The 26,645-nt window shown below is 37.8% G+C and overlaps 1 protein-coding gene across 1 annotated transcript in view; it reads left to right on the forward strand.

The window, feature by feature from the left end:
* LOC134817119 (kielin/chordin-like protein) overlaps positions 1–19,325 on the forward strand; it is a 36,583-nt gene extending 17,258 nt beyond the window's left edge. Inside the window, exons 3-5 of the mRNA XM_063826229.1 lie at positions 10,461–10,594; positions 17,854–17,986; positions 18,755–19,325. Of these exons, the coding sequence (XP_063682299.1) occupies positions 10,461–10,594; positions 17,854–17,986; positions 18,755–18,912 (425 nt within the window). The 3' untranslated portion in view covers positions 18,913–19,325. The remainder of the gene's footprint in view (positions 1–10,460; positions 10,595–17,853; positions 17,987–18,754) is intronic.
* Positions 19,326–26,645: the final 7,320 nt, after the last annotated feature.

Genomic DNA, 26,645 nt, shown 5'->3' on the forward strand with positions numbered 1-26,645 from the left:
ATGGGTTTTGGTCAAATATCATCTCTTTTTGATTATAATGTCAGTATAATTTACACAGTTAAAACTTCATGAATAACTATAAGGAGGTAATTTCAACGATTTCGAAATTTTACCTTTGAAAACATTTTCTTGTGTTTAGGTAGGTATATCTATCGATAAAAGACTGAATATGGCACTTTTACTCATTCAAGTTGGCATTTAATTCATATATAGTGCCATTTAAATATCGTGGGAAAGCAGAATATATTCGAAATCACGAATGAGCAAAATTCTCGCCTTTCGCACGTGCAAACTTTGAGCGGACGTTGCGTGCGTATACAATATTTAATCACCGTAAATTTTTGTATAGTGGTATTTAATATATAGTTTGACAAGCACGCAAAGTTTCAGAAGATTTCAAAAATAACTTGAATCACAACGGGACTCCAAAGTTGATAAAAATCGTGAAAATAACAATTTTCAGTGATTTTAGCTATTTTAAATCAATTTGGGCGTGTCCCCACGTGTGCAACTTTTTGATTTTTAACTTTAAAATTAGCCTATAACACAATTTAGACTTTTAGGAAGCAAAATTGAGCTCCACAACCCAAGAGATAGCCCAACACCAGAGAATACTAATTCACAACTTTTGTGTTTTTATAAAATTATTCTTCAAAAAAGCACTAACTTCAATAGCGAATATCTTTATGAAGGAGTAAGGTAGGAAACTTTTCCGGTAGATTTTCAGAATGCTTGAACAATCATCTAAGGTGAAAATGTCCTCAGATTTTGAATACAATTACTTTTTAATGGTGTAAAATTGATTTGAAAAGTTGTTATTTTGTCAAAAATCAAGTTTTAAAAACACTTAAATTGATGACGTCATCAAGTGATGATGATGACGATAAATTATTTTTCGATATAATGTAAACTAATGTATAAACAATTATCTTTAAAACCAGAAAACCTGTGGTTCGAAATGACTGTATCGTTTATACTTTTGAATCTACGGACACTTAAATGTAGGCTACAATTGACTGCCAAAGCGTTTATACATACATACATATTATATATTATTATATATTATATATATATATATCCTTCACGACAATCTGTTGTAAAACAGGGGTTCCAGAAAACTCATTTCCCGATACTCCTGAAACATGAAACTTTTTTTACAGTCGATTTGGACGAGGTCTAGACGCCCTGCAAAGTTTCACTTTCAGATCTCTAACTCAATTTTAACATGGTTTTTAAGGCACCTGAATATGGCGATTTTGGGTTTTTTACCTAATTTCGTATAACATGCTGGCGCGTATTTTGCACAAATTTCTTAAAAACCTCCACATAACTATTTCTTATTCCTGTCATCTTTAACATTGAATTAGAATGTTTTTTACTTAAATATACCTGCTGAACTACTTTCGATGAGTCTTAATGCCTGGAAAACAATAAAGGGGATATAATAGTATAGGGGGTAAATAGTGTTGTGAATATAAGGGCAACGGTAATGCTTGCCAGCATAATGATTATTTAATTTTCAGAGTTTTAGTCACAATTTCGTATTACTCTAACTCAGTTGATGAAGTAAAATATAATGTGACAAAGTAAATTAATATATTCGAAGAAATAGTGTTATACATAATTTGTTGCCTTACTAAGTTTGTTACTGATGTCTTAAACGAATTTGTTGCTTCAATGTTGCCTTAATGTTGTCTTAATGTTGTCTAAATGTTGTCTTATCGTTTGTTGTCTTATTGGTGTTGGTTGCGTTAATGTTGTCTTAATGTTGTTTTATTGTTGTCTTAATGTTGCATCGGTGTTCGTCCTAATTCCCGCCTTAATTTTAAAAAGAGTGTAAAGGACATATTACTCCTATATATTTTTGGAGGGTTTTCAAATTACGGAAATCATAGCGATGTTGTTTGATCAAGTGCAGATAATTCGGGATCCTGCAGTGTCTGTACTCAGTCCATACTCCATTTGTTTCATTATTACATTATAGTGGCACTTAGCTTGCAGCCAGACAAGTATAACCGGAATTTATTACGGCTGGACTTTAAATCAATGGCTTTAATTATCTGCTCGCTATCCTTTATCAAATCCCGGTCTCTCAACAGTATCTAGAACTCTGAGTAGTTGTTGAGAATGCATTCCATAGCTTGACAGCTCATCGTGTAGGACAGATTCCTGCATAAGAATCCTCAGATTTATTGCGTAGCAACGTCATGTGAGCAATGTCCTTTGGTGATTTGCTGATAAATTTAATCTTGCAATATCGAATGTTTCTTTTAGGAGTGGGACTTGCTTGCAGCTTGACAAGTTGACAGTATCACTGCATTCAATATTTAGTGAGTGACTATGACAGTGTAAATGAATGCATGAACTATTCCCCTGTTCAGTGTTCGAATGACAACATATTTAGACCCACTTACCACGATCTCCAAAATCCCTCTTTTCTGCATCAATAATCATTCGTAACCTACCACTTTTATTTTATTACAAAAAGGTGGATAGAAAAAATCTATTATAGCTGCTAAAAATCACTAGTTTTCAACTCCATTTGCAAGTTGAAATTGGTTCATGCGAAAGGTCTTAGGTCACATTTTTATCTATTTTTTGTGTTTTTATGCCGTTGCCGGGAGGATCTGGTCAATCTTAAAATATAGTATAGATGTATTATTCATATTGATCACCACACAAAGCATGAGCTACTCAATATCCGGTGTCGCCAAAAGCTCAGGTTTCAACGTATATATATATTGTAGTATAAATAGATAGTTTCTTCGAAGTATCTATCTAATTTCTGGGAAATTAGCATGACCTGGAATTTGTCTATAGCTTTATCTTTTATCGGAGCTCATATAAAAACATTGAGCAATAACACAGCCAATTTCCCAGAATTTCATAAATACTGCCCATACTCAGAAACAACGTCCAATCATAATACTTGAAATTGGAACTTCTTCATGTTAAGTAAGAATATCGATCAACATCATCAAAAACTTATGTTCTTGCATGATCATCGATTAAGAAATAAGATTAAGCATTGCTAAATTCCGTTCTCATGGGAAAACTGTTCACTGCGGAGGCGTCGAGCGCGTTATTTGGTCAAATCACATGTCTGTGGAACTGGACAGCGAACACTGTATGTGCTTACTGGACAAGTGACCTAACGCTCACTCAAACTCAAAAACGCTGAAATTATATCTTTGTATTGTCTCAGGACTCAACTAAAACCTGTACCTCTGACCTTTATTATTATAGGTGCTTCTGGAGTGCGGACCCGCGGACCGGGTCTTATCTTCAATTTGAAAAACATGACGGAGCGCACGAGGTGTGATTTGTGTGATTTGTGTGTGTAACTGTAAAACTGAACCCCAATACTCAACAATAGATATGATTGAAAATCGACCAGGCACAGGTCCTTTTTTCGGTTGGAAATACCGGCTTCAATATCTGGTTTTGGTTTCAGTCCAGTTTAAAACATGTTTGTCCGGAATATATTAACCGGAAATTTCTTAAAAATCTAATTTCGTGTACTCAGGCATAACATGATGGCCGGTCCTTGCAGTATCAAGTCTGACTTTGGGGCATGATCATGATTGCAGGTCTCGCGATCTGATGTCGGATAACTACTAGTACTAACTAGGTTACATACCGGGTCCTTAGGTTCGGATCGCAGGGTATAATATGTAATAATAGGTGCTCGAGATCGGAAATTATAAAATTGATTGGGGAAAATCTTTCAAGTTTTTGAATACGACTTTTTGATACTGGTCAGGTTTGAACTAAAATGTCTTTTTGGTAAAGGTTTCGAATTGTGACAATATAAATTAATGTATCAGGTTTTCGTATCCAATACCAGATCAGTCACATCTCGGGCTTTTACTATAATTCGCTCGCCCAAAAATTTCACGTGACTTTGGTTTTTATGGCTTTGCAGCCGTACACAACGGTTTTACATAAACCCTAATCCCAACCCTAACCCTAACCATAACCCCGAAGCTAGCCATAACCCTTGGCCTTACCACAACCCTAGTCCCTAACGCTAACCCGAGCCCTAAACAATCGAATTCATGTTTTACTAGCCTGTCATGTGACCAAAACGGTTTTTTGCCCATAACTCTCCAGGGAAGCATTATTACCCTACGTCATGGGGGGTGATTCGGAATCAGCGTCCAAAAATACACCTATTTAGATCAATTTCATTTACTTTAGATCATATACATGTCTCAAGAATTTTCTTAAAATTCGGGTGAGCGATTTAGTAGGAGCGCACATCTCGAGCCACATCTCGAGTCTTGATTATAATATCGAGGTCTCGTGTACACTATACAACTCCCATTTCCCAATGCAAGATTCCCGATACCCATGTCACATTTCGAGGATTTTATCCGGCTAGAAGATTTTTTGCACAAAAAATATATTTTTAATAAAGTTTCTACATACTACTAATCAGTTTTAGCAAAATTGGACAGGGACAAGGACAGTATGGGGTTCACCTTATCAAAAGTTGAATCTTAGTGGCCACAAGACCTGGTTGTTCAGTTCAATTTGATTAATAAATAATAACGATTAGACACCGAGTTAAATTAGCGGTAACTGACAACTGTGCCTGCAGATGTTCAGTTTGTCGTTTAAACGAATTTATGATTGAAATTTGTATCAAGTTAAATTTTGATAATGGCCAGGCATATATTTATTTATGATATCCAAATTCATGGAGTTATTTTTAATGCACTTCCTCTTTTTATTTTGTTACAAGGTTTATTTTAATCATGTCTAGTTTTTTCATTTATTTGCTCCTGATTGACCGACAAAATAATACACACGGATAACTAGGTTTTAAAAATAAAATCACCTCATACATATCTATAATATGTATTTCTATAGTTCTAAAATATTATCTAAAAAATATTCAATCTAAGAAAATGTTAATCGTATCAAATAAAACGAATTATAATTCTCGTGAAGTAAGTGCCAAAACAAATACTTTCATTTCAAGGCATTATGAGAACTTGAAAAAAACGGAAATTACATTTCGTACTATTTAAAACGTGAGCCATATGTTGAATATGCATTGTTTTAACGCTAACCTTCACGAGTGAAAGTAACATCAACGAATCAGAACACGTGATGTAATACGTGATCAAAAACCAAATAGGAACATTTAACCGCACAAATCACACAATATGAAATGCTAAATTTCATTGAACAAAATCCATGTCTTGTAATGAACAAATATCATGTCAAATATTTCCAACTATATACTTACTTCATGCGTTAACAAATATGCCATATTTTAAATTACGATCAAATAGCAAATTTCCACAACCTTTAATATTAAATAAATAAATTTTAGCGAAATTTCACCAGATTTATCAAGCTCAATAATAAAGAAATTATTGCTCCACGACAGAAACATGACAACTGATGAACGATAGAAAAATTTTGAAAGAGATTTTGAAAACAAACTGTTGACTTTATGCATTATGCAAGAGCCAATTAATTTATATGGCAAAAAAACAACATCATTTGCATTGGTTCATCAGTATGTCATAAATAAAGAAAAAGTTTTAGATAACGTATATGATCACCATATAGTCATAAAGTGAACAATGTATTAACATTGTCCGTATAACTAGAAAGTTTTTCTGTGTATCCAGAGTGTATTTAAGAGAGGTCTTTGTAAAAAAGTTGAGATCAAAATGCCTTAAAACACAGAACCTGTTTTCGTATAAAAGAGTAAAATTTTGGATGTACCTTTACGGTTAGCCCGACTCCTGGGTGAACAATAATTCAACAAATGAATAATTCCAATACATGGAATTTGAAATATCAGCTCGAAACACACTAGTGTCTCAAGAAATTAAGATAGTACTGTCTTCACAGATGTGGTGTGGGCCATAATTAACGCATCATGAAGAAATGTAATGGTACTCTCTAATTACTGCGATTAATTGAACAGAGTGGGATCAAAATAACCAGAGTACTTGAAGAGCTAAAGTCACATTACAACTCTTCCTGTCGCACTAATTATGGCTTCATTGGTCACAATCTTTCCTGAGCACAGGATCGAATAATATCTGTAAAAATAAACATTTCGGCCGAATAAATTACAGTTTCTCTCCGGCCTCACATAATAAACAAGCTGCTCCGACAAATGATAAATTGTCATACATCTGGGGCCGTTAGCATGAAAATGACATCACATTTTCAGCTGGGCCCGCGAGGTACCAAACCTTTCTTGCTCACTTCACTGTCAAGTTGGGTCTTCTTATCTTTATCTTCTTATCCGTCTATCTGGTAATCTTGCCGGCTTCTCACGGCATCTTCTCGTCCTTATCTTCAGAATCTCTTGTTTAGTTCTAGTCCACCGAATCCGTTTCCTCGTTTGAAGTATTCGTGTTTCTGGGCATTCATCGTCTTCAGGACTACTTCGAGCAAGTCGTTTGTGGAGGCACTGGGTCCTGGGAGAAGAGGAGGTGTTAATACGATGTTACTGTTATTACTATGGGTGACAAAGTTCTCATGTCTTGAAATTACACAAAGTGATAAGTTCTGCACTATACAATTTATACAGTACAAGACATGTAAAATAGTTGAGTAGTAATATTATTATTACTAATAAGCTTAAGCGATCATACTAGCTGTATAATAGTATAATGGCAAGACTGATTAACCCATTAGGGACGACGAGTTTTAAAGTTTGCCGATTTTGATGCCGTTTAACACACTAGGTCACTTTACAGCAAAAATGAGATATCCAAAAAAGCTAATCTGTATCTCGTTTACTTTAAAAGATACAGCTATGGTCGCATACGACCCACTCGTCCGGGTCGCAAACGACCCATCACGGTTTTTCGGCTTTAACTTCTGAAACAAAGACGTTAGGATAAAATAAAATAAAAAGCATAAGTTAAAAACATATGGTCAATACTGTGTGACTGTAACTTTTTAAAAATAAAGAATTTGGGTCATTAACGACCCACTCGGCTCACTTGCTTATTACTACATATGTCCATGTAACTTCTTGAATTCAGCCTAAAGCATGACATCATAAGTTCAAAATCGCCTCTCAGCAAGTGATAATCATCATAAACTGCGAAAAATCGGTTAAATGGGTCATTAGCGACCCACTAAGACCACAAAATTGATTAATTAAATATAATGTTGTCAAACTTTTACAAATATTAGTATAAAAACATGTTATATCTTGGTCATTACTCCTGTACGTTGATTTAAATTTTAAAATCGATCAACTGGGTCAATAACGACCCACTCGGAAGTTGAACCACGACATTAATTATCAGTATCATGTTGTTCTACCATCAAGAAAGACACTCGTAGGTCTTAATTCCACGCAAACCATGGGTGGCTGACTACTAGCCCTTCTGAGATCTGGAGTCTCACGGTAATCTGCAGATCACGTCACCCAATGACTGACGAATAATGGGCAGAATTGGATTGATAGGTAGGTGAGTTTATCAGCTGTTAGTACACGACCGTAATGTCATGAGACAGCAAACAACATGCCTATCTTTTCCCGATTCCTAGAACGTCCAAGAAGAACTATACACCTGCTGGATTCAGATTTCAGATGGCTGCATCTACTCTCTTCGCAGCTCCCTTTCTTTACTTTTTAGGGGCCGTTCATATATTACGTAATCACTTATTGGACAATTTTTACGCCCCCCCCCCCACACATAGCTATTATGTCAAAATTACACAAGCTTAATCATTTGGAAACTCCCCTCCCTCTCGGCCGATTACGTAATACTTGTTTTCGTTTTGAAAGCTGCCTCGTTGTTGCGGGGTTTGTTACCCAAAACGAGGTAGTTGTCTGAGAGATTGCAGGTTGCAGCACCGCCAGCCAAATGGGGGGTGGGGGGGGGCTTTTTCCTTGTCCCTCTTCACAGAGCCGTAGATGTAGCCATCTGAATGCAGCAGTTGTTTAGTTATTCTCGTACTTTCTAGGAATGAAAAAAACATATTGGCATGTTGGATTAGAATATGCAATTTGACCACTCGTCTTTCAGTATTTACCCAAGGTTACATGATATCTCGTATACTTCGTTCAGGGGATTTTTCTTGAGTGACATGATCTGATCACCGTGGGACCCTGGGTCTCAAGCGGTGGGTTGTAGCAGGTCGTTTACCAAGATTCGAAATTGACGAAAAAGGTAACAGAATCTAATAAGCAACAACAACAGCATGGCTATTACCTAGCAAGTTAGGAACGAGGGCCGATTCCTTTTCTTTTGCGGCACGGCCACGGTCCTTTCGGTACAGATTTCCACGCACCATAGTATTATAGTCAGGACGCAACTCCAGGCATATGCAGTAGTGTTATTCTCGCAGCTCTTTGATGAGTGATGACGGCCCTTCAGTTGGCCCTGGATCTCAGAAGGGCTAGTAGTCAGCCACCCGTGGTTTGCGTGGAATTAAGACCTACGAGTGTCTTTCTTGATGGTGGAACAGCATGATACTGATAATAATTGATGAGGTGGTTCAACTTCCGAGTGGGTCGTTATTGACCCAGTTGATCGATTTTAAAAGTTAAATCAACGTACAGGAGTAATGACCAAGATATAACATGTTTTTATACTAATATTTGTAAAAGTTTGACAACATTATATTTAATTAATCAATTTTGTGGTCCTAGTGGGTCGCTAATGACCCATTTAACCGATTTTTCGCAGTTTATGATGATTATCACTTGCTGAGAGGCGATTTTGAACTTATGATGTCATGCTTTAGGCTGAATTCAAGAAGTTACATGGACATATGTAGTAATAAGCAAGTGAGCCGAGTGGGTCGTTAATGACCCAAATTCTTTATTTTTAAAAGGTTAGAGTTACACAGTATTGACCATATGTTTTTAACTTATGCTACAGTTTTTATTTTATCCTAACGTCTTTGTTTCAGAAGTTAAAGCCGAAAAACCGTGATGGGTCGTTTGCGACCCGGACGAGTGGGTCGTATGCGACCGCAGTTAGTAAACAGCGTCTAGCTCTGTTTGTGAACATCTGATTATCACGGGCTTTTCATATGTCTCAAGGAAATCGTTGCCCGCAACTACTTTGTCCTCAACAAAATAAGCCTACATAAAGTTTTAATGTCCCAATCAAGGCAAGAAGTAAAGTGAAATATTTTCCAATTATGACGACTAATTAGCCTAATTATTTAGTTGTTAGTAATTAATTGGGTCTCGACTGGAAAGTCAATAATGTAGCCCAATAAATTTTGAGCATATGTGCGAAAGATTCGTTGCGTTTAGTATTATGGTTTGTCCTCTATAGCCTCTAGAAAAGGTGGGTCGTAAACGACCCTATCGTCCCTAATGGGTTAACAGTTAAAAGTGTTGAACGTTCTTACCTAGTTGTCTAAGAGCTCGGTTGGCCATATCTCTGGAGTATCCCAGTTTAGCGCAGTATTGAACGAAATCACTGCTTTTGTCACTTGATCGGCCACCGAATGATCCCTGGCTGAAAAGTTATTTGTGTTAATATAAGTGGTAACATAATGGTACAAACTAAAACACCAGTATTCGGTAATGAAAGAATGGTTTGACGGTAAACACGCCAAAGTGTTGAGAGATTTGATTGTCACTGCACTGGTGATATTTTACGGCATTACAATAAACTAATAAACTTTCAAACATAATACTCAAATAACATAATTAGGAATAGGATAATAATTAGGATAATCAGCTTACTTAGAGTGTTTCTGACGGATGTGGTCCTCGAGTTGGCTTCTTGATCCCAGGTGTTGTCTGCATTGTTGGCAATATCTGTCCATTTTGGATTGTCGTTTGTCGTTTAGCGAATAGCTATAATAAGATTGGGGTTAATAAAACTTGTATCATTGATAATTTCGAAATTTTTTTACGATCATTACATGTGTTTTAGGTTCCTCCTGCACGAGACTAGGTATATGAATTATGAATCATGAACCCATATAATATATACCGAAGCGCGGCAACCTTCTTAGTAATATCTTAATAATAGCTTACAGGGTATTCGGTGTGTATTCGGTGTGTATTCGTGTCAATGCATGATATAACTTGTAGCGCTGGTGTTGATTCTTTGAAACGGCACAGCTTGATTATTGACCATATAGTTGTTTCTTGGAAAGTGCAACAAGCCTGCACCGCTTGACTCTCTGGTCATGTTTTGTATAGTGTCTATTTCTATTTCCAAGAAGTGCTGCGAAGCGTATTGTATTGAGAGTGTACCGTCTGGTATTATTATTATATACAGCACTGTTATATAGAGCGAATATAACTATCGCTTAAACGTTAATCTAGACTTAATACTGAGTAAACTAAACTAACACATCGGGGATTCTGTTGGGACGTGGTGATAACGGGATAGCCTCATGTAAATACTGGGGGTATGAACATAGAACAAAGTGTCCTGATTTGGTAACATGAAACATTTTGATATCACTATAGTAACACCATGGTAACATTTCAGAGAACGGTCTGGTATGTAAAGGGTGCGAGGACTGCTCATTCCACGGTCAGACCTACAGACATCACCAAACCTGGTGGAACGTTTGTAATGAGTGTACGTGTTACAACAGCACCATTATCTGTCTCGAGAAATCCGTGAGTACCTATTCTCATTGCGTTAATAAATCATCTTTTTAAGATCCCTCCCCTCTGATATGTTGCAGAAGATTGCAATACACAATTAGTACACACTTTATATGTAATGTGACGTGCAAGCTCATCACCTAATAACACATGTGAATGTACTCACTATGTATACTGACTAGACCCCCTGATCGCTCTACAACACTTATAATTTGTTCTCTACATATGGTCTAAACAATACTGTCTACCTGCAAGATACCAAGTTCCTGTACATAGTGTACTGCAGATGCGTTATACACCAGCTATAAGAGAGAGAGAGAGAGAGAGAGAGAGAGAGAGAGAGAGAGAGAGAGAGAGAGAGAGAGAGAGAGAGAGAGAGAGAGAGAGAGAGAGAGAGAGAGAGAGAGAGAGAGAGAGAGAGAGAGAGAGAGAGAGAGAGAGAGAGAGAGAGAGAGAGAGAGAGAGAGAGAGAGAGAGAGAGAGAGAGAGAGAGAGAGAGAGAGAGAGAGAGAGAGAGAGAGAGAGAGAGAGAGAGAGAGAGAGAGAGAGAGAGAGAGAGAGAGAGAGAGAGAGAGAGAGAGAGAGAGAGAGAGAGAGAGAGAGAGAGAGAGAGAGAGAGAGAGAGAGAGAGAGAGAGAGAGAGAGAGAGAGAGAGAGAGAGAGAGAGAGAGAGAGAGAGAGAGAGAGAGAGAGAGAGAGAGAGAGAGAGAGAGAGAGAGAGAGAGAGAGAGAGAGAGAGAGAGAGAGAGAGAGAGAGAGAGAGAGAGCACTGTATCTTGCTATATAAAGCTATTAAGCTTACACTTCACAGCGGTAACGTGGTAGGCAGTTCGAACTTAGTTAAAATATTAATTACATCGACAAATGGCGATATAAATCACATTAGATATATAAGCCGAAATATTTCATAATTTATGTCACATAATATGCAATAAGGTTAGGGGCCGACAATAATTCTATTTATAGAATTTTATCGGCCCCCAATCTAGGAAGCAGAAAGATGGCATGTTGATTTAAATATGAGCGTATTTCTGCAGTTAGAATTGTAAATATTATGTGTTAACTACTATAATATCATCAATTGAAATGCCGGCAATGTAATTGATATGCAGTAAAGTATGCGCATATAAAATTAAACATACGTTGAATTATGTAGCATGTTAAGAAATATGGTAAATAATTGTCTGCCGAACTTATCATGGCCGAAGAATATCCATTCAAAAAGCATAAGCCAAAACTGAGGTCTGAGAAGCTTAACGCTTCTTGTACAGTAAGAATGTTGTAAATGTACTATGCAATAATGCCACTACGGTACAAAGCTATATTACGTCATCGTAAGACTTAATAAGCATTCTGAGCCTGAAAAGGGGCCGGAAAGGAGGCAAATATAATCCAGGATCACCAAGCAGACAGAAAAGTACCTGATCTGAACCAACAAGAGCAAGATGTGTTCCACTGGATCAGACCACCTGCATTTATATAACATGCTTTCCCGGTAAACAGCTCTGTGATTCCGAGAAATTGAGCAACTCTCTGAGAGTTGTGGAGCGGCTAACAATAGCTATAGCTGCTGGCTCTTTCACTCCGTCGGCCATCTCCCACTGTACAGTGCTCCAGGTGAAAATGGTTACAATTCTCCCAAATTGAGCACTACTTCGCCGAATTTGGGGTATCTTCCTCTTAATTGACTATTCCAAGGCTTGATGAGGCATGGCGGTGCATCGTGTGTTGTGCGGCGCGCGCGTGACGGGAGTTCTGTGCACGTGATCAACTATAATTTACCACAAGTACAAGTTTCATTCCTCGAGCAGCTAGTCACGTATTTCATGGCTGTACGCTGCATGTTATCATGATGTGTAATTACAGTACATGTATGCGTGGTGAGTCACGATTGTACTGTGCAGCTGTGAGTAGCGTGTTGTTGGTCTGTTGTTATATATAATACCAATGACAGCTGTGATGAGAGATGATTGTACATTTGTGCGTACTCAGTATTATGCATGAGGATGATTGTTCTTGAGATATGCAGACACACAGATGGTTTTGGGTTAGCTGGTTTTAGTATATTATCTGGTTATAGCTTGAGAGTACTGTTAATTGAGTTTGTTGCAAGCTAGCTTCTGTTTCAGTGGTAATTATAAGCATTCCAAGTAATACAATTGTGCAGCCTTCTCGGAAGGCACTTCTTGGGAAAAGATAGAATTTCGAAGTTTTACATGTTGAGGCTCTCCAGATAACTAGAAAGCAGCTAGCTAGAAATAAAGCAGATGACTGGAAAGCAGATGTTATACTCAGCAATTTAGGATCGATATATATATAAGTTTCATTTCCCATTATTTCTTCGGTTAGGTTATAATTGCTTTTAGAATTGGTGCAAATACTACGAAAAATGTGTAAAAACATTGTGAAAGCTACCGGTACTTATTATCTACTAATATCATATAAAGCTGCAGGCAGAAAGGGCTTTTAACCGCTTGACTTTCTGCCTATCAGCGAGTTTATCTGGAGCATTGGGATTTGAAATTTTTGCTATCATGGCTTTGGGTTAGGTTTTGGTTTGTTAAATTTCTCATTCTATATCATCGGTGATTCAATGTTAAAAGCAGGGTGCGGCTATTCAAGCTTTCGCTTTATCCAGAAAATGTTCCTTTATTCCAGAGATCATAACAATAATATTCCGAGTCCTATGAGCCCACGTGACATTTGCACATATTTTGAAGAGCCCACGTGCAATCCCACGTGATAAGTCACATGCTCTCGTCTCTTTCACCGAAAGTAAATCATTATCCGAGCACACGAAACTAGTGTCTTTTCGCCGAATGAAGAGCTCCGTGGCCTGATAATTCCAGGACTTTGAGGCCAGGATGTGTTAACAGACGTTATATTATCACCTCATCTTGTAAGATCTCTTGCTATTCTTCATGGGACTGCTCAGACACTAGAAAGTGAAGGTGGCCGTGGCCCGTGGGTCTAAGTCTAGGGAAGTCATTAAAAAGTCAAAAGGGTGGGATCAGCACCAAATACCGTACATGTGCTAATTGGAGATAACGTGGCTGTTAATATTGTCAAGGCAGAAAGTTATAGAAGTGGTCATACTTTTGAAATATGTTTAGGGATCCTCGCTGTGCTCATGGTCGTAATTTATTTATTTAGCGGTCCAATATCATAATCAAACTTTTCGCTAGCTTTATAACCGGCCTTAAGATAATTTGCATGATCATTGTGGTCGGTGTCTTGAGTCGCATAACTAGGAATACTGTATATTCTAATGTATAGTTCTCCATTATAGCCTACTCATTTCCCCGGTATATCCGCATTAGTACCGCTGTATATCCGCACTCTGTAGTATAGCCCAATCAGTTCAGCTGTATTGCCTAGATATTTCCGCACTATAGCCGCTGTATATACGTATTACTAATACTATTAGTGCCGCGCTCCGCAGGGCGCAGTATAGCCGCATTAAAGTCACAGTATCAATGCATGAACTCGTGACTGCCTACAATTGCTAATCCGTGACTATCGTGATGACAGGGCCATATACTGTTAGTTCAGATGAACATCTGGCACATGTTTAACATTGCCTGTCGTTACTCGGTAACTCAGACTAGAGTCAGTATAAAACATAACACTATTATACTAGCGGTATATATAACTGGTATATGTAACTGGTATACACTGTTTAGTGTATATCTACTGGTAATAACAGGGCCTTTAACACTGTACTATAATACAGTGATCCGGTTTATCTGCGGAATCAATGAACATTCATGATATGTGGTGAATGTATTGTCAGTATAGTCATATTATTCAGTATACAGTGTATAGGGTATGCACTTACACTTACAGTAAACACATCTACTGAAATACACATCTACTGTAAATACATCTACTGAAGTTAAGGGAGTTGGAGCAACTAAATTCAACAAACGGATGCAGAAATATTCGAGGGGGTAAAGATATTATAAAAGAACTAGTGTAACCCGTGCCTACGGCCGGGACTTCACTATCGTAGTTGAATTGCAAAAGTTAAAATTATTCAAAAGTATAAACTCGCTCAGTTGAAACCGCATAAATATAATTCTGAGTGCCCATCACGATTCACGTAATACGTATCCAATAGTAATAGGCTCCACTGCCAAATTACCCAATTATGTACAAAGCAGTAATTAGCTAATTAGGGGAGCTGTAAATGGGGAGAAAGAGTGAGTGAGAGAGTGTGTGAGAGAGGGGAAAAAGTGAGTCATTTTAATATCATATTTGTAGTACAAAACCATCAATTAAACAACTTACCACCGGCCGATTTAAAAAACCTTAATAATTTGGCTTGGTCAGAGTTTTGTCGAAACTATACCGGAAAAACCAGTCCCATAACTCTTACTGTTTTCTTGATTAAACCGTTCGGAAATTATCCACAGACAGACAGACAGACACACATTTTAGGATTATTAGTATAGATAAAGGGGGTGCAAATATTATAAAGGCAGTGGCATAACGGCCACCCCGGCTACCTGCGTTTTGCCGGGCTGCCGGGAGGGGCACCTTAGTGGAGACTGGGGAGGGGATATTTTCCCGCAGACTAGATATTTGTTTTTTATAACGTCTGATTTTTGTATTATCCTGTCCAAATTTATGGGGATACAAAACGCTCCCAGGGAGACGGCAAAAAAGAAGGCCCGAAATTCTTTAGGACATTATAAAAATTTGGTCTGCAAACAAATTTGTGCAGATATTATAAATGAGTAAAGGGTATGCAGCTTGCAGAGAATCTGCTCTATATTTGCATTTTCTGTGGCTCACTACGCTTTCAATAGGGTAAGAAATATATAGCAGCTGCAGAGTGCACCCTTTGTGTGTTACAAATCAATAGCTTCACAGTTCACGCTATCATAAGTACTTAAGTATCGGAATTTCTACTGGGGGGAGGGAGGGAGGGGCGGGGATTCACATTTCGTCTAGGACCAGCTTCTCCAATCCAATGCCTTAACAAGGATTGAACAGAGAGACCTATCAAAACCAACACGATGCGGGAGCGTAACACATAAATACCACTGAATACAGAGACTCACATCGACAGTATCCCCAATGGGACAATCACAGATGGGTCAAGTACAGACTCAAGAAGTGAGGCAGGTAATATCATCAACACTGACGTCTGACAACAATAACGCTATATCACTAGACGAACAATCTTTTAAGCTTCTTGCTTATTTCATTGTCTATCAGACAGGACTCACAGCAATATGGGAAGCTTGTAAATAGCTCTGAACTTATACCAACAACCACATCATTATATTCATATGGACTGATAGCTGCTCCTCTATACAGGCTATCTCCTTGTGCTCGACGACCTAGACACACCGCAAGATCACACCAAGTAGAAAACATGAAACCATCATAAAAAAAACCTTGACACTACACTCATTAAAAACAGACAGAAATACAGAACTGCAGCTTGAGTTACTGTGAGCTAGACACTGTGGGCTAGACACCTTCATACCATCTGCAAATCTAGCACCAGTGCCTGTCCTATGTCGTCGTGGTTTTTTAAAAGGGCGAATGTTAGAAAATGTTTCGAGATAATGGCCCCTAAAGGTTAACATTGGCCCTTTTATGCAACCCATTTTCTGAAATGTTGTAGGGCGAATGTGTTACATTGTATGTATAACATATTGTATAACATTCGGATTTTTTTGAGATCTCGAAAATAGCATTCGCCCTTTGAAAGTTTGAAAAGCTAAGCACGATAGAGCTTCAAACTTTTCGGAATGTTATAGACCTCTATAAGACCTATTTTCTAAGCCATAGTGAAATTTGACATCCGCCCTTTTTTTAAACCTAGACGATGTGTGATCATTAAGACAAGACCGTCTCGCATTTTCTATGACAATGCCCAGCTATTTCTCAACTAAGAGGGTAATACCTTCAAGATTATCAACTCTCCTTCAACGACATCAACAATCAACTGATATTAGGTATATAGTAGTGTTGAAAGTATTACAACCTTAATAGATTTAAATACTTTCAACACTACTATATTATAACAAATAATTTGAGCCTAAAGATGGCGTTGACGCCGAAAATTTGCATACATTCCTAACTTCCTGTTTCATTTGTCCTTGTCTCTTTCAACCGGATATTATCCAACTATCAGTATTTCATCATGAGACTAATAAACAGCGAACTACTCCAACATTTGATAATCCTCAACAATCAACATATTACTACTATTGTTAACTTTGCAACTTGCATCAAGTGTATTATTGTGCATCAAGTGTATTGTTGTGTCCGAAGCACTTGATTAGACCGGATTAAACCTAAAGCCTTTTTTATTTTGCTTTGGCTCTTTTTCTATTGGTCTCAACATCTCGGCTTCCGGGCATCTTGGGGCCAGCGGGGTAACACTGCGGAACGTTTTTGAATATTTGATTTCCAGAAACGAAATCTAATAATTACATTATATTAATCATATTTGTAGCAGGTTTGAAGTAAATAACACCATTACAGCACCAATACAACACCAATACAACACCGATACAACTTGTTATGCAAAAATTAATAAAATGTAACACTTTGCACCTGACTAACAGCCAGACCTGTGGTTGGTCCTCGCGGACACAGGGTGACTGCTAGTGGAGTGCTCATTGGCGAGACTGCAAGTCACGTGGTGCAAGCAGATGCGTTGTGCCGTCACGCAGTGTGGCGTGACGTGTTTTGAGAGTATACCGGGAGAGCCGGAAGTGGAGAGCTCACTTCTTAGTTGCCCCTTAATCATTTTAAGGGATTCTAATTGACGATAGCCAGTCTGACTGAGCACTATCTTTTGTGATTAGACACGTCGAGTGATCTATTAGTCACGTCAATTGTTTGGAGCGAACACTTGGAAGTTTTTATCTGTTGACGTTCACTTTGTATTACTTTTCCATTTATTTAATTATCCTTTTTAATTTACTCGTTTCCTTTCTACATACGGTACGCCCTGCCGTTCGTGCTACGTGACTAGAGCTTGACTAGCATACACTAAATACCTAGAGAACTCCGTTTTCTATATCTGCAGCTTTAAGTCTTCATTTTTCAGGCATTCTCATTTTTCTTGCATTTTTCAAACAGTTCTATTTCTGTATTTCCATCTCTGGATTTCCGGACAGCACCAAATATAAATTAAATCTCTCTTACATTGGCAGAAACTACAGTGAATTTTTGACATTTATTTATTTGTTTTTTACTATCCCTTGTTTAGAACTTTTATTTAATATTTCACCACCCACTACCAGTGCCCGGACACATGCGAGTATCACGGCCAGACTAAGTTCATTGGTGAAATGTGGGAGGACGACTGCAACACCTGCACCTGCACCGACCACGGGACAACTTGTTCAGAGACTCAATGCTGGTGTGAATTTAGCGGTCAGTTACATACTGGTTATTATATACTGCTATAACTAACTGTATTTACAAGTATTTTATCTTTAATTGATGTTTTGGAAAAAGTGAGAGTGGAGACTCAGTTTTTTTTTAACTGAGTGGTGACTCTCACTTTGTCCTAAAACATCAATTATATGATCGACCCACTCATAAGAGCGAAAACAGATTGTTATCTTAGCATTAAATATTAAACCTGATCAAGTAATAAGTGTTGAAAGAAACAGACTAATGGACGAGTTGAACAAAACCAAGGAGTAGAGAGTAGACAGGGTTCAGGAGAAGAATGCGATCAAACATCGCATTTAGATCAGAGATAGACTTGTACATATTTAATGTCTTTATCTAATTTTTATGTTTTGACCTCCGTTCAATTGAAAACATCTGGGAACAATTGTTTTGTAGCTTTGGTTACTACTTTTCATACATAGTATAATAGTTCATTGATAAAGAATGTGATGTAAAAATAAGGCAACATTTCGACGATCAACAAAAAATAGGCATGGAATTTTATATTGGACACTACGTTTCTATGTTAATAATTAGTCGGCATTTTGGCGAATACCTCCAATGCAATGATTTCCCGATGAACCATCAACCAACTGTAATAGAATACCGTGAGACAGGACAGTGTCACTGAATATAGCTGAACATAGCTGAACATAGCTAAATATAGCTTAACATAGCTGAACATAGCTGAACATAGCTGAATATAGCTGAATATAGCTGAAGACTTACCTGTTAACTGTTCAGGGTTGACACGTGTCCACCAGGAGAGATGGGAACAGAACCAGGGGGAGTGGTGCACCTGCCTCTCAGGAACAGTTATAGGGTTCGCCTGCATGTTCGAGGAAGCTAACCAGCTTAACGAGCTCAGCAATCTGATCAACATACCTTCCTTTCATGGGTAGAGATTGTAACCATGGTTACCCTGGTAACCCTGGTAACCCTGGTAACCCTGGTAACCCTGGTTACACTGGTAACCCTGGTAACCCTGGTAACCCTGGTAACCCTGGTAACCCTGGTTACCCTGGTTACCCTGGTTACCCTGGTTACCCTGGTTACCCTGGCGGATTCGAAACAGGAGGTGTGATCTGAGACCTGTGGAGAAGATAGATTTTACTTTTAGAGCTGACATGAATATACATTGTGTTATTTAAATTTATTAGATGTGATGATAATTTATTAGATGTTAAGAAAGTAAGTGATAATATCAGATAATATGTCAGTGTCACAGTGTTGCGATGACCTCGCTTAGATCACACTGCGACTTGATAAATTTTAACTGCCATGCTCGTTCCAATTCAAGTAACAAGTTTCATAATTGATGCGTTTTCATTGTATTTGTAGCTAGCATGCCGTCATCTAAGCGGCGATCATTAGGTCCGGGACAGGCTATCTTCAAATCCCGGACACTTCACTTACCATATCTTGTGGTGACACGTACCTCTGATATTGAAGCACTGGAGATTCATATAGACGACTTGGTATATCAACTGCCACGCCTGGCATTCTCCATCAGATCATTTGCCGTAGATTCCATAGCTAAACAGTACATAGTGTTAAAGTATGATTTGTACTACGATGCCCTCAATCATCTCCATGGTAAGTTTAAATCACTTGAAAATGGAGGGGGTAAAGAAGAAGAGAAGCCGAGAGATTATTGGCTTATGATTCATTTCATAGGATACCAGTTTAGGTGAGTTAAAGTATTATTCCTAATAGTGTTGAATTCACTCACAGGTATATCAGATGACTAATATACAAGCTGGTAGATGAATTGTAAATGTAAAACTGACAAATTCGATAGTGTGATTCAGGCTGCATTAAATCTGTTTTCTATTCTTAATACTTCATTTGTCATTTTGAAATAAAATATTGATTTTGATAAATATGGTTAAGAATAAGATATTGAGATACGCCGAGAAAAATACTACATAGCAATGACACGTCGAAATGCAATATTCCTTTCAACTGCGACACTATCACTTGTGAAGTCGTCAAATTAAAGTCTGAGGAAGATTTCGACATTTTTACTTCTTAAAATTCTACCCTTGACGCTGTTTTAAGTAACGATTTAGGGGATCGATTTTTATTGAAATGCAAGAGTCAGTCTGCGCCTGCGTTTAACGTTTTTAAGTAAAATTCAGTGGACAGCTTCGAGGGTTGACAATCCATACAACTAAATTCGTTATTTCAGAAATGAGTCCAATAAATTCAGACTATTTGTCCACTCAAGATTTACTTCACCGTCAAGCTCAGTTAAATCTGATTTCGCTAACAGTTTGTCTTGCATCATTCTAAATGTTTCCCAGGGTAAGTGCAGGATATAAACATGATGGAACATGGTACCACTAAACTTGAATTTCCCAAACACTCATTTGTTAACTAGCCCTCATACTCATAGAATTTGTTGATACCAATTTTTGGATCTTAATCCAGAAGAAATAACGATTACATTTATCTATCTGAGTTTCATCCTTAGGTTGTGGGTTTATAACCTACTAAGACGCGCGCCGAGTTGGACTCGTTGACGGTCTTGAATATTTGAATATTGAATACCTTACAAGACATATTTATAACGTACGAAATGTGGCGGTTTTCCGAAAATTTCGCCATATTTTCGGACCGCCAAAATTTCGGTCGTCGTAATAGAATCCGTCGCATTATCTTTTAGCTTATTTCAATGACTGTGCCTTCACTGCTTTATTTTGTTTCTAAAAAGTAATATCAAGTAAAATAAATAAATAAATTCTGGCATCTTGGGACAAATTATTACCACACCAATGACGAATTAAATGTCAAGCAATACAGTTTCAATTTGCATTAAAATACATGTATGTGCTAACATGAAAGTCTTACAGTCTTAATACAGACTAAGTTTGAACATGATTTTACTTCTATCTGTTCCATATATTGGACCGTCGACGAGTCCAACTCGGCGCGCGTCCTGGTAGGTTGTAAACCTACAAGATTTTACCGAATTTCAGAAATTTCCTTACTGCTTACTGTCACAAAAAATGATGAAAAATACCCTTATTTTGCTGTGACGTCCGAAATTTGACGGTTTTTGTTCAATTTCGCCATATTTTCGGACCGCCAAAATTTCGGTCGTCGCAAATTAGGCCGCCATAAATATGTCTTGTAAGGTATTTGAAACAAATATTTTACGAGTATCACCCGTTAATCCTTAGGGGTCGTTCACATATCACGTAATCACTGAGGGGGAGGGGGTTTCTAAATGACTATGCTAGTGTACTTTTGACACAATAGCTATGTGTCAAACATGATTACGGAGGGGGATTAAAAATTGGCCAAAAAGTGATTACGTAATATGTGAAGGGTCCCTTGAAACAAACTTCAATTGTTCAGATGACACAGATAACCGTCATAGAACAAAGGGAGCATATCGCCTGGTATGGGGTCTAGTGAAGGGAATAACAGAGTCTACAATTACTTTCATGTATCTAGACGAGCTACACCCTGGTGATTCTTTCCTTTACCACATATAAAAATTAAAATATAGGGAACACATGTCATCAAAATAAATTGCTAGATTAGAAACTGCAAATATGGATCTTTACTATTTTATAGTACAAATTTTGAGGTTGAGTCAACCGTCGTAGTCGTGGTGTATAATCATATCAATTAGAAATTAAAATGTAAAAATGCTTGCTCTGTTTAGAATCTTCTAGGTTTGACTATTGACAGATATGAAAATGAAATACCAAGAAATACCAGGAAATACTAAGAAACAGCAATCATAAGTCAAATGACAATGAGTAACGTATGTGCGTGCATTTGACCAACTGTATGAGTTTCCGTATGATTGTTATTGTTAATAAATATGAATGGCCACAAAGACAATATTACCATAATATATATTATTTGCAGTAACAGTAACACTGCTAAAACAGTTGCATGAAGGATGAACTTAAATAATTCAATTGAAATACCGACACACCGCGCAGCCGCAAAATCTTTCCCGCTCTTGTCCTTGACAGATGACAGAATAAATTGATATTTTGCCATGAATTTAGTCTTACGATCAATACTTTAGACCCTAAAACTACATTCAAAGACCTGTTAGAGGCTGTATTGCGTGGATCTGCATGCTCACTGTACATCTCAAAGTCAAACGAGAAGAGTGTAATCCTCCTCCAACAATACGTAAAGGCAAGTGAAACAATGACCCAAATAGGCACTGCCATTAAAAACAGATACCTTCAAAACAGAGAACCGCTGAGAATACCCATCACAGATTCCAAGAAAGTTATCGAGGAATGTGAAAAGAGGAAGTTGAATGTTATACACGGACCACCGGGCTGCGGAAAGACTCACACGGGAGTCGAGCTTGCTTTAGATAGGTCATAAGTTTGATATTTCATTTCAACATCACTATTCACGATTAAAAGATATTTGATCACTGATATCTTAAACTTAGAGGATATTCTGGAAACATGTATTATAATTTTTACTTTTAGAGAATAGAGGGGGTTCTGAAACATGTAATTGTTACTTTTAGATGCTCCAGAGAGGAGAAAGTACTCTTCGCAGCCCGTCGAAATATCACTGTAGACGACTTCTTACTAAAGTGTGTCAAGATGAGTGAGGGCAAACTGATACAGGACAACATTCTGAGGTTGGGTAACCCTCAAAGAGCTAACTCTGGTAACTTAGGTTCGAATACGAGTAGATACTACTTCCAAGAACATCTTCAGAGATGGAAGCGGAGAAGATTGAGTGCAGGGGGCCGGAAAACTATCACCAAGATAAACAGAGATAACGGGAAATTATACAAGAGACGGATGATAATAGAAAAGCGTCTGCTGTCCAGTGACTCGTCAGTGACCAAGGCTATGTCGGTGACTGCCAGAGAAATAGTCGGAAGTAAAAGATTGAAAGGGAAACGGGTTCTACAATTGGAGGATTTCAGCGGGATAACTCTACAGGATGAATCTAGTGATTTAAAGGTGAACGATCTATTATTACATTTGGAAGAAGAACAGTCAGGACTTCTAAGGAGATCGGAGTCTTACTTTTTACCTGGAGAGAAGGGGGACAGCGATTCGGACAATGAAAAGGACTTTTCCAAAAGAATGTTCTTCAGTAAAATGAACAATCTTGAAACTTTCGCCAGCAATAATGGATGCCAATGGCAATTCGATGAGAATTCATCAAAGTTTGGTGGCTATCATGATGACCAAGGGCAAAGTAGCAATTCGGATTATCATCCTCGTGAAACCATGATATGCAAAGCTGAGCACAATTTCAGAGATGTTCCAATAGATTTTCAGACTCCGCCTGACCATGATTCAATTTATCACAAAAACTCAAAAGAAATGAACGAACACGAAAAACACAACCTGATTTACACAATGTTAAGGCTGAAAATGGACACACTATTAGCGCATATATCAAAGGAGTATGCGAAAGGTAAGTGCCACGACTCATTTATATAAACGCATAAGGATACATTAGGGGCATGCGGCAACCGTTACATGTAGGAAAATGTGATTCATAACAAATTGTATGTTCTTATATACAGGGTGGCCCAGAAGTAACTGCCCTCACGCAACCCTTTGCTTCCTAGCTGAAAGCGTTCTCACTTTATGGTGACAATAGCGAAAAAGAGGGATTGGCGTGCCACACCCACTGTAATAAATTAAATTTAACGAAACTTTCAGGAAATCTAAGTTTGACCCATATTATCTATAATCTCTGAAATTTCTGTGCAATTCTAAGAAGAATTACGTGAGTTATTGAAGGGTTGCGTATGGGCAGTTATTTCTGGGCCACCCTGTAATAATAAAATGCGGTTTCTTGCTTGCATAACGAACACTGAATATTCAACCGAATTTAAATTTGGGATTTAATGTGCTTTAACGACAGTTAAAGTTGTGATGAGGTGATGATACAAAGCTTGTTTCTTCGATCATTTATATTTGTATTAAATCACCCTAAAAATAATTCAAATATTAATAACACCCCATCTTATCCTTAATTCGTACTACAATTGACCAAGGTCAAACAATTTAAACTAACGAAACGACATTAATCTGACAGCACAATAATTAAGACAACTTACTGTATTACGATTTGTGGCAGGGAAAGATATAACAGAGCGCATGTCACGAGGGATGAGCAGGAAGGATGACCAGTACTTTACCGAAGGACTCAACATTAAGCTAGTGGTGGTGACTGTTGATACTCTGAACTTGCGGTATTCAGGGCAAGCCTCGCTTCTGAACAAGGTATTTTGACGGACATAGCAATTTTAAGTGGTGATATAATACTTCGGCAGTAGTAATCCCGTAATTATGGCGATCCAACCATGTTTCATCGATTTAATATTTAAGTAAAAACGTTCCTCTAGTTGGACATAAGAACTGTCATTGTGGATGAAGCAAGCGAGATTTTTACTAGTGATCTTTTAGCATCACTTCCAGCGACCGCCCAAAAACTCATTCTCATAGGTAAGATATTTCTCACGTTGCTAGGCAACGTCTAGGGCAAAGTTAAATCTGTCTGTGATTCAAAACTGTTGATTTGTTAACATCATTCGTGATGAGTTATGTTCTATAGCCTATAAGCCTATACAATGCGATAATGCAATGTTTATTTTCCTTTTCCAATCGAATTTCGGTATGACATCATATCAATGTCCACTGCTTTTTGTTAGAGGATATCAACTGATCCAGGATCCTGACCAGGTGATCACAAGCAGCTGCAGCCCCGGAGAGAGAACAAGATACCTGAACATTCCGAACAATCATTAATGAACTATTTAATGGGGGTGGGGGTTGTAGTATACACTCTTGCTAAGCAGTACCGTATGGTTCCAGCGCTCTTCCAGCTGCAGGTACAGTTAATTACCTTACTCGGGAATATTATGACTGGGATAAAGTGGTGGGTTTTGGAAAATTTCGCCATATTTTTCCCGGTCATTAATTTTCCCAGTCATAAATTAACCCGCTATAATGTTCCCGAGTAAGGTAAACTAATAGTAATACATTTTGATGCTTGGTGGGTTTTGGAACATTCCGCCATATTTTTCCCGGTCATTAATTTTCCCAGTCATAAATTAACCCGCTATAATATTCCCGAGTAAGGTATTTAATTAATCAGTTAATTAATTGAATAATTAGTGAAGATATCATCCCACTATCCAACGGACCAACACCCTGTTGCTTCATGACTGACGCCCTGTGTAGAAGAGACTACATTGTATTATAGTGAGCCTCATCTGATAGTGTCTGTCTTATGACGAGAACTTTAACTTTAATGTAAAACTGATCCCTCTTCCCCTCCTCAAACTGCTACTCATCCTCAGCAGATCCCTGCAGAGTGCAGATGTATACACTATCATAGGACATAGAGGCTAGGTTACTGGGTAACGTGTATCAAATTCGGGGGATTTTGAAAGAATCATCAGGTCTGACTTCGGCTAAATTTAAAAAAGGTTATAACTTCTTGCATGGTGGTGCAAGAAGTCCGACCATAAGTAGTCCATAGAAGCTATATGTCCAAAAAAATGATATGGCATCCTGTGTTTATTACAGGAAACGATCGACATTTTGTTTCGGTTCGATTCAATTCTGATCGAGTTTCAGGCATTCTTGACCGGTTCGATTCGGAAAACTTTTGTCAAACCATTGCCATTGGTAAAATTATTCCATCTAAACAGTCCGCGTTTACTGTTTTACCTATTATACTATTATAATAGTCGTTGGTAAGATATTTGATTAAGTTCAGAAGACATCAAATTTGAAGCAAACATGAAACAATGCTCAGTTTGGTCATTCCCTAATCCCTAGTTGATTATATGATTATGAGAGCTTGGGAAATTCAACCGACCTTTCACTTTATATATATTGCTTGATCGTTAATTTTTAACTTAATGCATGGCTCCGGAGTTCTGCCAATATTTGGAATTGTACCTTGCTCATTAGTTCTCCTTGTAACTCACATCAAAGGCTTACTGAGAATGAAGCTTTCATGGCGCTCATGTCGATATAATTATCATCATCATTATGAGAGTTTCATATTATACGGGCGAATGGACAGATATTGAGCTTTTCTGAGAATAACAGCCAGTTTGAGGGGCGAAATAGTCCCCTCCAGGAATTATTATCTAGTCTTAACAGAAGTTTCCCAGCCATTTGTTGAAGTGATGAATGGTTTGATGATAAACGGCGGAATATTTGAAGAGCTTAAATTCTAAGAAGATCCATCGGTTTATCATAGTTTAATTAAGATTGTAATTTCTCTGAAAACTCATCAAATTCGTAGGCAAATTAGTCCAGGACCCGTTATAAACGCACCATAATTCAAAACTAACGAGGCTCCCAGTTCGTATAACCTCCCCTTCCACGAAATGAGCTTAGACAGTTCTATGAAGCCTGACCAATGTTATTTATTCGAGCTGTCTAGAAGTGAGAGTGACCAGGACCCTGGACCCCTGACACTAACCAGCACCGTCGTCTGAATAGGACAGAAACCATCATCACCACCTCATTGGAATCAGGATGTAGTATGATTATTAATATACATATATATTATATAATATATATATATCATGTATAAAATAATAGTGGGAATTTTCAACGCTGAAAAATCTTGTTACCAGGTGCGATGAAAATAA

Source organism: Bolinopsis microptera, chromosome 6, assembly GCF_026151205.1.
Source record: "Bolinopsis microptera isolate Bmic1 chromosome 6, MBARI_Bmic_1.0, whole genome shotgun sequence".
In the NCBI taxonomy this organism is placed as follows: domain Eukaryota; kingdom Metazoa; phylum Ctenophora; class Tentaculata; order Lobata; family Bolinopsidae; genus Bolinopsis; species Bolinopsis microptera.